Source organism: Anas acuta, chromosome 5 (assembly GCF_963932015.1).
Source record: "Anas acuta chromosome 5, bAnaAcu1.1, whole genome shotgun sequence".
Classification (NCBI taxonomy): domain Eukaryota; kingdom Metazoa; phylum Chordata; class Aves; order Anseriformes; family Anatidae; genus Anas; species Anas acuta.
The window spans coordinates 5,911,708-5,925,453 of record NC_088983.1 but is presented as its reverse complement, the minus strand read 5'-3'; the positions used below and the strand labels follow the sequence as shown (position 1 = coordinate 5,925,453).

Here is a 13,746-nt window from a genome sequence, read left to right as displayed (position 1 = left end):
CCCTTGCCCAGCTGATGCCCTGACCCCCTCCCAGGACCCATGCAGAGAGCCAGGGAAAATACTTATAGAATAGGAGCACTCATCCTTCTGGTACATCCAATTTTCTTGTGTCTGTGATGCAAAGGAGCCCCAAAATGACTCCGCTCACATGTGTAACCGCCGTGCCCTGCAGAGCTGTGTCCTTCCCGCATCAGGAGAGCTTTGGAGGAAGAGGAGCTGCCAACCTGCACGCCGGCTTTGCAGACCCTGAGCTAGAAGAAAGAGCACCATCTCCTGGCAGCTGGGGCTGGCTGGCACCGCCTGTGCTTGGGGGGAAGCTGGGCTGCAAGGAGCCCTCTGAGCTCCTCACCTGCAGCATCCCCAGGTAGCACAGCTCGGGGCTGGCAGCTGGCTCCGGCTATCCATGAAGGCCAGTCCAGGCTGGTGTAGGAGTTATCCGCAGCACGGTGACAGAAGAGCTCTCAGAAATTTGGGTTTTATGCTGTGTTTGAACCAGCCTGCAAGCACCCAAGTGTTTGTGAGGTTTGCCTGGGCGCCGAAGTGTCTTGGGTTAGAATTTGGTAGAGAGGGGTCACGTAAAAATCGAGCGTGTGGCTCCCAGGTGGTGTGCTCAGATATCCCTGGGGAGACCAGACCCAGCCTGCTTCAAAACTTTGTGTTATTTGTCATCGGGCTGAGGGATGTCTGCCACTGGGGTGTCCTGCTGGGAGCAGGACCAGTGAAGGGCATCTGGAAATCTCCGCAGTTTTCCTGAGGCTTGAGGTTGGGCTTGAAACCAAGCAGGGAGGGAGAAGCAGCTGGGCTTGGGTCTAAGATGATGTGTGCTTGGAATTGGGAGAGGGACTTGGGGCTACCAGTCTGTGTGGGTACTGCAGGATGGGGAAAAGGGATGAAACATTGAACATCGGTACAAAAATTCTCCAGAGAACATGGGAATATCAATTTTAAAAAATTAGATTTTTTTTTTTTTATTTAAGAAATGATCATATATGAAGGTCAGAAGAATAGGGGAAATCTCATCCTCTTTATTTTATTTTTTGCACAGAAGCATTAGGAATAAGAAGCAGCAAAGGTCAAACACAGGCTTGTGGCTTCCAGCTGATGCCAAAATTTTAAGGTTGGTACAGAAGAGGCAGGACTGCCTAATAGCTACTGCTGTTGTGTGCTCGGCAGAAGGCAGGAGGATGTCTCTGGGATGTGAGAGAGGAGCTCGAGCAAGGATTTGCTTTCTGGGTGCAGGTGTTCAGGTGGTGGCAAGGTCTGGCAAAGGGACTGAGGGTGCACAGGGAGTCTGTGACAGGTCGCTGGGGTCGGACAAAGTCAGCATTGGTATGAAGTCAGATTTTTGAGGATAGAGGGCAATGGTACAACAAAAAGGTTGGCAAAGCGCTCGGTCATTTCCTTGAGCCTTTGAGACAATATTGGATATCCGATTAAGAGCCAGGCTTCAGGCTGAGTGCTGAAGGGAAGGCGCTGCCCATCCCTGAGCTCTGTGCTGCCTTCGGGAGCCCTGGAGCAGAGCAGAGTGAAAGCTGGAGAATGCCGATTGTGTGGTTTTGGCAGCTCGGCTGTCTGAAACCTCTGCGTGACACCCAAAGGTGCTGGGACCCGGCTGTGGCACCTGGCCCAAGGGACCTCCTGGCAACGTTTGGACCAGTTTAACAGCAGCGGTCCCCTTCTTCATGGGGTTTGTGTGTTATTGTCTCTACTTCAGAATTGCCCCAAGTTGGAGAGTGCCCAAAGGGGATGGAAGGACCTCGGTGCATGGAGGCTGTGATCTGTGTGGGCATGGGGCAGGGCTGGAGCCCTGCAGCCTGGGGCAGCCAGGATCATCTCCCGAGGCTCAATATCCCCAACAAAAGTCAGAGCCAACTGGTTAAAGGACCTACGGGAATTTGCTGGAAGCCTCCTGCTGACACTGGTCTGCTTCTGTCTGGGAAAGGTCGCTGGAGCCTGGACTCCTCAAAGAGCACCTGAAGATCCTTCAGCTTCTTGGTGCAGCTCCAGGCTGTAAAAATATCATCAGCTAATTAAAGACCAGTTCCCCCTCTCCTCTTCTGAGAAATAAACAATTCTGACCGAACCACTGGCACAATAAGCACTGAACCTTGCATCGCAGGGTTGCCACGTCCCACATTGGTCTGTCCATGCCACCAAATGTCCCTGGAGCTGTGTGTGGTGGTTGTGAGAGGCAGCTCAACACGGGGACTGCTCGGCATCCGGGTGACTTCAGGAAATTGAACACAATTTTTGGAAGTGATGGATTTGAAGAAGACTGAGCCAACTCTATTTTTTTGGAAAAAAAAAAAAAATCATTCTCATTTAAATTAGCTGCTTTTCTTGACTATTAACCTCAGCTAACTTCTTGATTTCTTCTTCCAGTGTGCCGGAGCACCTCAGCTTTCATTGATCCCAATCAGCCTTCAGCTCCCTTCCTTCAATGAAGAGTTACCCTGCGTGGAGCCAGCGATTTCTTAATTTTATTTTCGTGTGTCAATTGCTAAACCCTAAATCTAGCGCTGCAGGGGAGGACTTCTGGAGCGTTCAATTTCTTATTCCGGGGAAAGAAAACAATCATTTTCCAAAAAAAAAAAAAAAGAATTCTTTGCAGTTGATGAAAATGCACGCAACGTACCGAGATCTCAGCTGTGCTCAGAGTGGCTGGAGCAGACCCGTTACTGCTTCGCTGCCTGCAGGAAGGGAAATTATTTCCCGAGGGCTTGTGTTACAAGCAAACACGGTGGCTGCTCTCAGCACTGAATAGCTTTGCTTTACCTGAATTGGCAGGCAAGTTTTCGGGCGCGTTTGAGGGACGTGCACTTTTTAAAAAAAACCCTTTTGTAACAAGGGTAACTTCAGAGCCGATACTGCCACCCGTCAGCAGTGCTATTCAAGGCGTCTCCTTCCCACGGATATTGAACTAAATAAACTTCAAATCGGGGAGGGCATTGCTTAATCACCGGGCTCTGAACTCACCGTTCTGCAGCAAAAACATGCTCAGCTATTGCAGGTTTCTGTGTCTTTAACAGCCAGCCTAATAGCTGGTATATTCACACTTCACCACGGAGAGGCATTTTTACCCGTGGCTTTAAATCACTCCCTGTGGAAATGCGGAGTTGCATTAAATCCTCGTAATTAGGCACTTTCAGCTGTCTTAGAGCTTTTGACTCTGCGGTTGCCTTGAGAGCCAGGCCCGATCCGTCCTGCTGACGCGAGCCCTTCCTGCTCACGCGTGTGCAAGGCCACGCTCAAACACCCTTGAACTCCTTGCCCTGAACCCCAAAAGAAACACATTTATTGTTTCACCAGTGTTTGCAAAGCCGCTGCAATGAAAATAAAGCAGGGTTATGATTGATGAGTCCATTTTAGGTCTGTTCTTGTGTTGGATAAATCCATAGCACGGCTTTTCCTACCCCTAGTGACTGTGATGTTTCTTTCAGTGACCATTGCAGGCTTATTTTTTCCTTTCTGCTCAGGGGCAGCCAAGAATTAGGATAGCATTTTCCTAGGCTGCCCATGTGAGCACCCAGAGCACCAAGTATTGCCCAGCCACCTTGAGCTGATTCCAAGCCACTCAAAATCAGTGGGATTTTTTTTTTTTTTCCCCAGTGATCTCGGTGGGCTTTGGATCAGCCCCAAAAGGCACTGAGGAACCAGCTGATGAAAGAGCAGCCCTGAAACCTCATGATTTAGACAGCCACTCACCCCGCACAAACAGTAAATTACAACCAGCACGTACTGGCAGCAACAGGCACGAATAGGCTGCAGTCAGCAATTCACAGCCTGAAATATGTTGGCATGAACAATGCCTCAGATAATTTCAGCTAACCAACACATTTGTGAAAACCCAGACCTGTTTATGGATAATTTTCAAAAAGGCTAGCTCAGCAAGAGAAATACGAGCGAGAAAAATAACCTGTCCCTTTTTGCTTCCTGATGGCTTTGAGATGTTTTTGGCATTTTGTGTGGACGAGCTGTCCTTTCGAGGCACCAAATGAGCTCAGGTAGGACCTGATGAGGTACTGGGCAACGCTTTCAGGTTGCATTTTCTCTCTGCTACCACGTTTCTCTTTGCAAAAGGGGGAGCACGCCTTTCCTGCTGCAAAGGCAGCCTGGGAAGGAGGAACCGCGTGCTGCTTGCAAATCATCACAGCGCTGAGCAATGCAAATATATGTGTGAGGGAGCTGGTCATTCCGCCTTTGTGCAGCGCTGGGACTGTGTGTGTGAAATCCAGCACGGCTGAGCAGTGAAATAAAGCCTGTGGTTGCATGCTGAGTCGTGCTAAGGGGAAAAAATACTGCTCAGGCTCACTGTATGAGCTGCGTGCGCCTCATGCACGGAGTGTGGTGGGACAGAAGTAGTTGCAACTGTTTTTAAGGATGGTGTCGTTATGCATATGCAAAGAGAAAGAAAATAAACGTGCAAGAAGCTCTGGAGCTTTCTCACTGATATTTTGTAGTTTCTGGCTTTGCAGCTGCAGCAGCATCCCCTAGGGTTGCTGTGAAGGTTGCCTTGTGCTTGGTAGCCCAGGGACACATGGAGAGGGCTGGGAGCTCCGTATTTCCTGCAGGGTGATGAGCAGAAGGTGCGCCAGAAGGGGAGGGAGGCTGTGGGATTGCCATCACCGGAGATTTTTATGCACAGGCTGGGCAAGCAGTGGCCAGGAACAACGTGGTCGAGCCGATGACAAACTCAGTCTAACATCGCCAGTGGGCACTTGTGGCTTTGCAGAAAGACTGATGGCTCTCATCTCCTCACCATGTCGTTTTTCTGTGTTTGCTTTAGGTGTCATGGCATTGTCACACCTCTTCGACTACAGCTCCAGCGCTGCCAACGGGGCCGACAGCTCCTTCTACACCTCTCTGATCTCCGATGTCCACTACACCACTCCCCGGGACAGCACCTACTTCACAGGGATCTACCAGCAGGAGAACAGCCCCATTCCCTGCTCGGGCAGCACGGAGGGGTTTAACACGCTGGGGCATCCTGTTCAAGACATGACTAGGTTCGAGTACCGCGGCTTGTTTAGCTCCGATTCGGGAATAGAGATGACTCCTGCAGAGTCTACCGAAGTTGACAAAACCTTAGCAGATCCCATGAAAGTAGAAGGTTATAAATACATGGACATAAGTAGATCAGAAGAAATAAAACACCAAGAAAAACATGACCCAGAATCAGAAGATGAAAGCCCGGACCTTATCGATGAGTACCGGGGAGCACCCATTGGGTCCAGCCACGCTGCCGAACCTCTGAGGACGCCGACTTTGGAGGGCAAAGAGGCTCCCAAAGAGCAAGCCCCTCTTGAAGACAAAAGGTCTGGGGACCAGCAAAGTGCCTCCCTGGTGACAACCCCTGTCAAGATCACGCTGACCGAGATACCCAGCACTGGGGAAGCTCCCAGCAAAGAGGCGAGTCCCACGCAGCCGGAGACCGGCCTGAAGCCGAGCCACGAGGTGGTGCCCACGGTGACAGTGTCAGAGCCAGAAGATGACAGCCCAGGGTCTGTCACACCGCCCTCCTCCGGCACAGGTAATGCTGCCACCAGCATCTTTTTTCTGCTCTTCAGCAAGTGGTTGCAATGTTAGCCCTGTGTGCTGTGGGATCTGTAGTGTCTCACAGGTAGAGTTGTTTCTACTCTGCTCTTGCACCTCTTTGTGGGGGTGCCATCAGGGCTATCATCAGCCAGGCAACAGTTTGGGTCAGATTCCTTTGATTTTGGGGTCTTCTGGTCACCCTAGCTGCCCGTGCTCCACAGAAGAAATGGGAGCATATGGGACCAGGGTGTTGTGAATGGCTGGGTTAACTTTTTAGATTTTAATGGTTGCTTAATGCCTTTTTGCCCTAGTAGGACATTGGGATGTTAAAAGGAGCACTGCTTGCAGGTGCAAGTGCTGCTCCTAGAAAATGCTGGTGAGGGAAATGTCGTCTCATTTACAGAGGGACAAAGGACCAAATTCTGTTAGAGGTTGCTGATTTCTACTCTTGGGTGTGGGGGTGGAAGGCACCAAGATCCCTCTCTTATCATTTCTGTCACATTTTCTTATCATCTGATTACTGCAGTGGTATATGATATCTGTTCCTCGTTTACCACATTATACACTGCTCTGCACCACTGAAATTTGGGAGCAGTATAACATGTGAAAAAGGAACAAAATTCTGTGACAGGAAGCAGAGTTTTGGGGCTCCAAGTTAAATGTCAGCATCCTGGATCAAACCCCTGATATCTGACAATGAACATCTGCAAACTGAAATTTCCACTGCTTTGATGAATTCTAGGAGCATTTATAATTCAGGAGGGATTTCCATAAAATGGCAGTTTGGGATTTCCACCCACACTAACACCTACGCTTAGAGAAACACCTTCCAGAACTGAGCGTGCATTTGCACACTTTCCGGAAAAAAAGATGGAAGGAGTTCCCAGCAGCTCTGAATTTATCCTGCCTGTGTTAGCCAGAATCTTTAGGTAATATATAGCCTTTAAAGCATCCCATTTTTCTTCTTTTATTTGGCTGGGTGACATCACATGCTACATCTGCAGTGTTCCTGTTTTTATTGATTTACACTTTTGGCACTAAGAGGCAATTAAGAACTTCAGGCGCTAATTATTATTTATGCGGTCCTTGGCAGCTGTAAAAGGGCTGAATGGCACTTGATAACTGTATCTGATCGTACCGGGTGAACGGCACGTGGCATGCCCTGTCTGCTTGGTGGCGTGGAAACATTGCTCTCCATGGGCACAGCCGATGTCCAGCGCTGCCTGAGCAGCACAGAGTCCCATCACCACATCCCGTCGGGGTGTTGGAAGGCCAAAAACATCACTTGAAGAAGCAGGCATCGTCCCGTAGGGGCTGGCTCTTGCAGGGCTCCACTTCCACAAGCAAAGAAGAAATGTAAAACCTGCCCTTACTATTTCTACCCAGTAGAAATCTGCGCACGTGGGCAGCACTGGGGTGAAGCAGAGGATCAGGGCATTGCTGTGCTCTGAGGGCTGATGGTCACATACCTGTTTGGATGTGTCCCGGATTAAATCACCTCACAGCAGCTCAGGGAGCAAGTACTTACGTGGTTTAATGCAGGGGAGCTGCACGGCTCACACACACGTCCTGCAGCTGGAGGGAAGGGATGCTTGGGCTCCTGCTCAGCATGTTGGATGCAACAGGACCTTCCTGGCATCTAGACAGCAGTGTGATGTGGCAGTCCCAAACGCCTTAATCCTTTCTGCTGCCTGTCCCTGGCTTGCAGAGGGACTTTCTCCTACAAGATGGGTGTGTTACAAGCGAGCTGTTGTGTCAGCTGAGTTGCAGATCTGCTCGTGATATGGCAGTACTGATGCAAGTGTGTTAGCAGATCACACAATCCAAAACTTTTTGGAGGGCAGAGAGGAGGTAATTCTTCTTGCCCATCTCCCAGTGGGACATCATGGCTCAGATGCTGTCACTAAAACCTCTCTGTTTCCCAAGGAAACACGAGGGGCTCTTTTTCTTGTAGGTTTAATTGAACAGCTAACACCTTGTTAGAATAATATTAATGAATTACAGTAGAAATCTGAGTCTCATTCTCAAACCCAGCTGTGATAAGAACAAACAGAGAATTTGCCATCACCCCCCACTCCCCAAAAAGCCACCCCCAAAAGGCAGTTTGAGAACATTACTGGTAACTCCACATGGGCTGTCACAAACAGGAGGGTCAGGAACCCACCGGTCCCCTTGTTCCTCACACCTGGGGATTTTCCTGCTGAAAGCGCAGATTGCTGAGCCACTGGCCAAGCACTGACCACCACCGCCTTGTTCCTCAGCTTGTCCCTCACTAAATGATGATAATGAAACTACTTTTGTAATGAGAATACGCATGGAAATGCTCTGTAAGGACAAGCTTTGATGACTGTTATCAGTCATCGAAGTCATCAGACTTTCTGCCTGTGTTACCAGCCCTGCTAAAGGGCTCCGTGCTGGTGTGAAATTTATTGTTGGTTCCCCAAGCAGCCAAAAAATATAGTTTTATTTTTATTTTTAATTTTTTTTCTCCCTTTCTTTCTGTGTGGCAGAACCGTCGGGCTCAGAATCGCAGGGCAAAGGCAGCCTGTCAGAGGACGAGCTCATCAGTGCCATTAAGGAAGCAAAAAGCTTCTCCTTCGAGACGCCGGAGGCGCAGCGCTCGCCAGCCCTTTCTGCCGAGAAGCAAGAGCAGCGAGGCAAGCCCGGGCGCCCTGCTGTCCCTGCACCCATGGATAACGAAGCCAGCAGCGCCGAGTCAGGAGATTCAGAGATCGAGCTGGTGTCGGAGGACCCGCTGGCCGCCGAGGAGGTGCTGCACTCCAACTACATGACCTTCAGCCACATCGGAGGGCCCCCTCCGTCGCCCGCCTCCCCGTCTATCCAGTACAGCATCCTGCGGGAGGAGCGGGAGGCTGAGCTTGACAGCGAGCTCATCATCGAGTCCTGCGATGCCTCATCGGCCTCCGAAGAGAGCCCGAAGAGGGAGCAGGACTCCCCGCTCATGAAGCCCATGGTGATGGACATTATCAAGGAAGAGAACGGCTCGCGCGCCGACGCCTTGGATTACGAAGCCAGTAAAACGACGGAGAGCAGGATGAACAGGGAGAACCTGGCAGACTCCGCGTCCTACCTGAAATGCTCCTTTGTTGCCCCGAAAATAAGCGCTGAGCCCCCGACCTCTGCCGTCAGCACGGAGGAGCTGAAGGAAAGAATAATCCTGAAGAAACCCATCGAAGAAACTGTTGTTAACCAAAGCAAAGTGTCTTCCAAGGACTCTGGGAAAAGAAGTCCCTTGGCTTCACCCCTACTGCCGTTTTTAAATAAGCAGAGAGGTAAATGCAGATGTTTACGCTGATTTTCGCAGTGCTGCTGAGAAGAAGGGGGAGGAGGGAGAAGCTCCTTGCAGGGGAGGTGTTAGCACTGCTGACCAGGGGATGCTGCTGGCACTTGGTAACCGCAGCTGCAAGGGTCAGGCTCTGGTGATTTGGAGGAGGAGAGGGGTTGGGGTTTGGTGAGTCTGGGTGTTTCTGAAGCTGGTGGAGCTTCAGTATCTCCATGGTGGTGGCTGACCCCTTCCATCCACAATAAACAGGGTTTTGTGTGCAGCTCTGTATGCCTCAGGGGACATCCTGGGGCCCCTCTGAAAGCCTAATTCAGTGTGCCCCAAGATTTGCAGGCTGGCACAGCAGAGAGGGACTCTCCGCCGTCCCCCTGGCTGGGCTGGGGGACAGAGGCTGTGCACAGCTCCTCCGTCAGCTGGGGGTTGCAGTTCAGAGAGCTGCAGCTTCCCTGCAAACAGCTGGATACAGGTCAGGGGGGCAGCCCCCTCCCCTGCTGCTCTGCGAGCATCTTTGTCATCCCTCCGTGTTTGCGCAGACGTTAGACCACATGATGGCCTGGAGACGTGGCGGGCATGTTTGGGGCATGCTTTTACAGCTGATTTATTTAGCGCTGTGAACCCAAGCGTGCAAGTCTAGTAAGGAAACAGCCTGAACTTTCACAACGTGCTGGGGAGCCCACTGCAGGAGCTGCGGTGCAATTAGGTATGCTAATACTGCTGTTCCTAGCGATAATGAATTGATGACATTAATAGGCTGAATAAGAAACATGAGTATTGCTTTTTGGTGTGTTTTCCTGCCAGGCTCTCAGAGCACACAATGTCGTGCTGTGCATCTCTTAGCTCTTTCAAAGGTGGGTGAGCTCCGGTCTTTTCTCTCCTCCCGTCCCAAATTTTTCCTCTTGCAGGACTTGCCCAGGCCCTGCCCAAACCCTCCAAGGTGCAGGGCTGGGTGAATTTCTCTTGCACACCCCTGCTGCAGTGTCCAATGTTGGGTCTCAGCTGACCTCTGGCACCATGACATGTCGTAATTTGTCTGTCCTGGGATTTTGAGATTTCAGGGCCCAATAAAATTTGCCGGGATATGTACGCTTATCAACAGACAGGCTTTCCTGAAAAATCCCTCATGCTGCCTTACAAAGCTTAATGCAGCTACACACAGTACGAATCCAGTCCCCCTTGATCATATTCATGGGTTTTGGCCTAACTTTTGCCTTTCTTTTACTTTCTGTCCTTATTTCAACTGATGCTAGCAGAGGCTTGTTCCCATGAGGTGGTCAGAGAAAATCCCATGTGCATGACTCTCTCCCTGTGTCACAGCGTCTGTATTTCCTACCTGTGTTCCTGTAGGTCAGCAGGAACTGGCAGGAACGTTTCTTTCAGGACAGATGCTAATTACTGTTTGGTGGTGCATCAGAAAGCCTATCAAGACGATTATTGCTAAAACTTTTTTGTTTGTTTGTTCTGTTTCTGTTTTTGTTTTCTTTTGAAACAGGTTTAAAGGTAGGGGGAGGTGAGCTCAAGGTATGAAACAGTGGATGATCTTGGGGTCTGACTTAAATCACCTTCTTGTTGTGGGTTATTTGCTGTACAGGTCACTGTGTCTGGGCGCTGGTTAAATTTTTTATGTTGAAGGAAGATCGTGGGTCTCTCCTGACCTGTGAAAGGAGAGCTTGTCCCTCATTTGGAGAATTCATGGGAATTCACATGAAGCCCTTCAGCTGTTTTTCGGGGTCATTAGAGGTGAACTGGGGCCTGGTGGAACCACAGCATCCCCACTGTGTGCCGCCTGGCCCCGTCAGCCTGAAGCTCCATCAGCTGGCAGAAAAATGTCAAGGCAGAGCACATCCCAGGGGGCAGCGACTGCCTTCGTAGCACTGAATTGAAATCTTGGCAGAGCTTTTCAACAGGGGCATCAAATAACGTGCCCTACGCCAGCTTCGATTCACCCGCCAGGCATTTGGCATGGACCAGGCTCAGCCGGAGCGATGGGAACAGAGGGAGGTGCTGCAGTGCCACTCAGTGGAAGTGCAGCAGAACGATGCCACCCGAAGCAAGAACAGAATCATCATTAACAGAATTACCTGAATTGTAGGTATCTATCATTAAGTGAAGACTAACGAGATGAGACTGTTTAGATAAAAGACGGAAGACAAAAACTTCAGTGTTTCATGTTACCTCCTTGCTACCTGTCACCTTGTGAGTGCTGTGCCCCTGCCACACGTTGTCATTAAGACAAAATGGTTTCAGTGAGGTTCCCAGAGTCCAGGGGGGGTCTCACTGACCCCCCTGTGGCCATGCCAAGTCCCACCTGAGCTCTGGTAAGTGCAAGCCCAGCACTTCTGGAGATTCATAGGAATGCGATGGATCAGATGAAGCTGTTCGACACGCTTGGCTGTGCTTTGGACACCCAATTTCAGATCTTTCTGTGGCCCTTGACCAGCTCATAGCCAGGTATATGAAATTTAAAAATAGCCAGCTGTCAGCTTCGTGTGTAAGCATGAACTATCTCACCATGTGATACTGTGATTCCTTCAAGGCAGAGTGCAGCAAGTGGACGTGAGGTTTGTGCAGTGATAACTCAGTGCCTCTGCTTAACAGCTGTTGCCATCCAGTGGCAATAACAAAAACGGAGAGTGGCTGCCTGCCTCCATTTTACATGGTTGGAAATAGAGGATGGAGCTATTCCCGTGCCGTTAGCTGCTAGTCAGCCTCTCTTACTTTTTGCCGTGGTCAGAAAAGCTGCAATCCTTGCTGCGACACAGGCTTTGCTTTGGCCAGAGCTGTGCAATCACTGCCTATGTTAGCGTTACCAATTCCCCTGCCTCCTGCAGAGCAAAGAGGGGAAGGCAGAGCTACAGCAAGACATTTGCTGTTCAGCTGTCATTGCCCCCACATCTCCTCCCAGAGGTGGACACAGCCCGTACCCAACAGGGCTTGGAGCCCGTCTGGTTGTGGTTCTCTGGGAAGGAGGTTGCCAGCTCAGCTTCTTTTTGTGTGTTTGTTTGTGTTTGTTTTGGTTGGGTGGGTGGGTGGGTGGTGTTTTTTGTGTTGTTGTTGTTGTTTTGTTTTTTATTATTCAGCCACAAAGAAGTAAGACCAAATGTATTTGTGCATTCCAGCAGCCAAAGCAAGAGATGCGGATTTTTAGGTTTGTTCTAAGAAAAGCAATAGGTTTTCACAAACTTTGGAAAATAGCATGACTGATTGGTACGGCCTACACAATGCTGTGCCGTTGTGTAGCTCAGGTGATGCCCAGGCTGGGTTTGCACATGGTCTGGGCATGTGGGGAACTTCAGAAAAGACCTGCTCTCCTGGGAGCGCATCTCTTTTGGAGCAGGGCAGTTTGCAAGAAGCCTGAGAGAAGCCTGGACCAAGACAGACAGAGAAGAAACATTTTGGCTGGGTGCTTTTGTGCCTTCTCTTGCTGTCCTGTCAGACTCTCTGTGCCAGCTCGGGGTGGCCTGGCTTACTGCAGACTGGTGACCAACAGCCGGGGGGCTTTGTCCTGGTCAGAGATCTCCCTGGGGCTGGGGCATTGTGTCTCTCTCCAGCCTCTGCTTCACTGACAGTGTTAGCAGATTCCTTCTGCTTGATTGGTTTAATGGAACATGCAGCAGCTTGTTGCCCTTCTGATCAAATGTCTGAGCCCAGGTTTAAAATAAAATAAAATATGGGAATTCATAGTAAAGGTCGCAGAAATTTGCCAGTGTATAAATGAGCATAATTTGACCATGCATAGGAACATATTTGCAACCTGCCGTATGCTTAGATTTACCATTTTATAAATTAAATTTTTGTTGCACTTCAGCTCTTCTGTGGTCAGCCAGGACTACTGACGTGAAACTGTGGACATCTCTTGAGATGCTTGGGCTCACAAAACCTGCAGGGGATACGTCAGGCCTCTCCGACAGCCATGCGCAGGTTTGCCTGTGGTGCAAACAAAGAGCCTGACACTGCACGGGTCTGTTGGAAATGTGGTAGCCCTGGGAGTTGTTCTTCTAAACCGGTCAGTTGCTTCTGAATGACCAGGAGCAGAGCCAGAGTTGTGTGAACGTGCGTGGTGTTGAACATCCACTGGTCTCCAAATTTTCCCCAAGCCCCTCTTCTGTGCAGTCCCAGCAGAGGCTTGTGGTGCAAGTTAGTGGCCGTGCACAGAAGCTGTCTGTGGTTTTGGGTGATATATTTAGTTGCAAAACACTAATGAAATACATCTACAGCGTCACTTGTGCCTTCTGTTATCACTTCAGAGGTAAGTCGTACCTCTAGTGTGACCACATTCACCTTCTGGCTTGCAGGGGGATATCATAATGCTCTGTGTTTACTTTCCTTTTATATTTTTTGGCAATTCAGTGTAGGAGAAGGGAACCCCTGGCCTGGAGCTGCACAGTCGTGCTGTCAGTCACACACTAGATGGCACAACGGGCAGGGCCAGGCTCCAGGCAGGTCCCCAGCCAGGAAATACAGTCAGATAAAATTCAGCATTTGAAATGCACACCCGTTTTGTGCCACCTTTTGTGGCTGCTCTGGCTCCAAACACCCATGAGGGACACCAAGGCTGATGGTCACCCGAGGCTGGTGGCCCCCAGGCAGTGTCACAAGCCACAGTCAGAACCACTTCTGGCTTTGGGGTAGCACAAATGCCCTTGGAAAAAGAGCTCGTTCCCATCCTCTTTGGTGCCTCCTGTGTCACCCCGTGTTGCCCAGAGCTGTCACAATGGACATGCACAAAGCAATGTGTTTTTTTTCCCTCTGTGTCCACCTCTGCTTGCTGCAGCAGAGAAGCACAACAACATGATTTTACACAGTGTCTCAAGGAGATTGTTTTCCAGCAGGGATCTGGGAGAGACCTTAAGTTATTCTGAATGGGTTTTGTTCATCAAAACGTAGCCTGCACCGTGTTAGCGCATCCC

At 50.1% G+C, this 13,746-nt stretch overlaps 1 protein-coding gene across 2 annotated transcripts in view; it reads left to right on the top strand.

Moving 5' to 3' along the window:
* RTN1 (reticulon 1) overlaps nt 1–13,746 on the top strand; it is a 98,643-nt gene that overhangs the window by 47,857 nt on the left and 37,040 nt on the right. Inside the window, exons 1-3 of one of the 2 annotated variants that reach the window (XM_068682455.1) lie at nt 3,980–4,004; nt 4,787–5,530; nt 8,046–8,828. In XM_068682455.1, the coding sequence (XP_068538556.1) occupies nt 3,995–4,004; nt 4,787–5,530; nt 8,046–8,828 (1,537 nt within the window). In that variant the 5' untranslated portion in view covers nt 3,980–3,994. Of the gene's footprint in view, nt 1–3,979; nt 4,005–4,786; nt 5,531–8,045; nt 8,829–13,746 lie in introns of those variants that run through there. The other variant, XM_068682454.1, reaches the window with a different exon arrangement.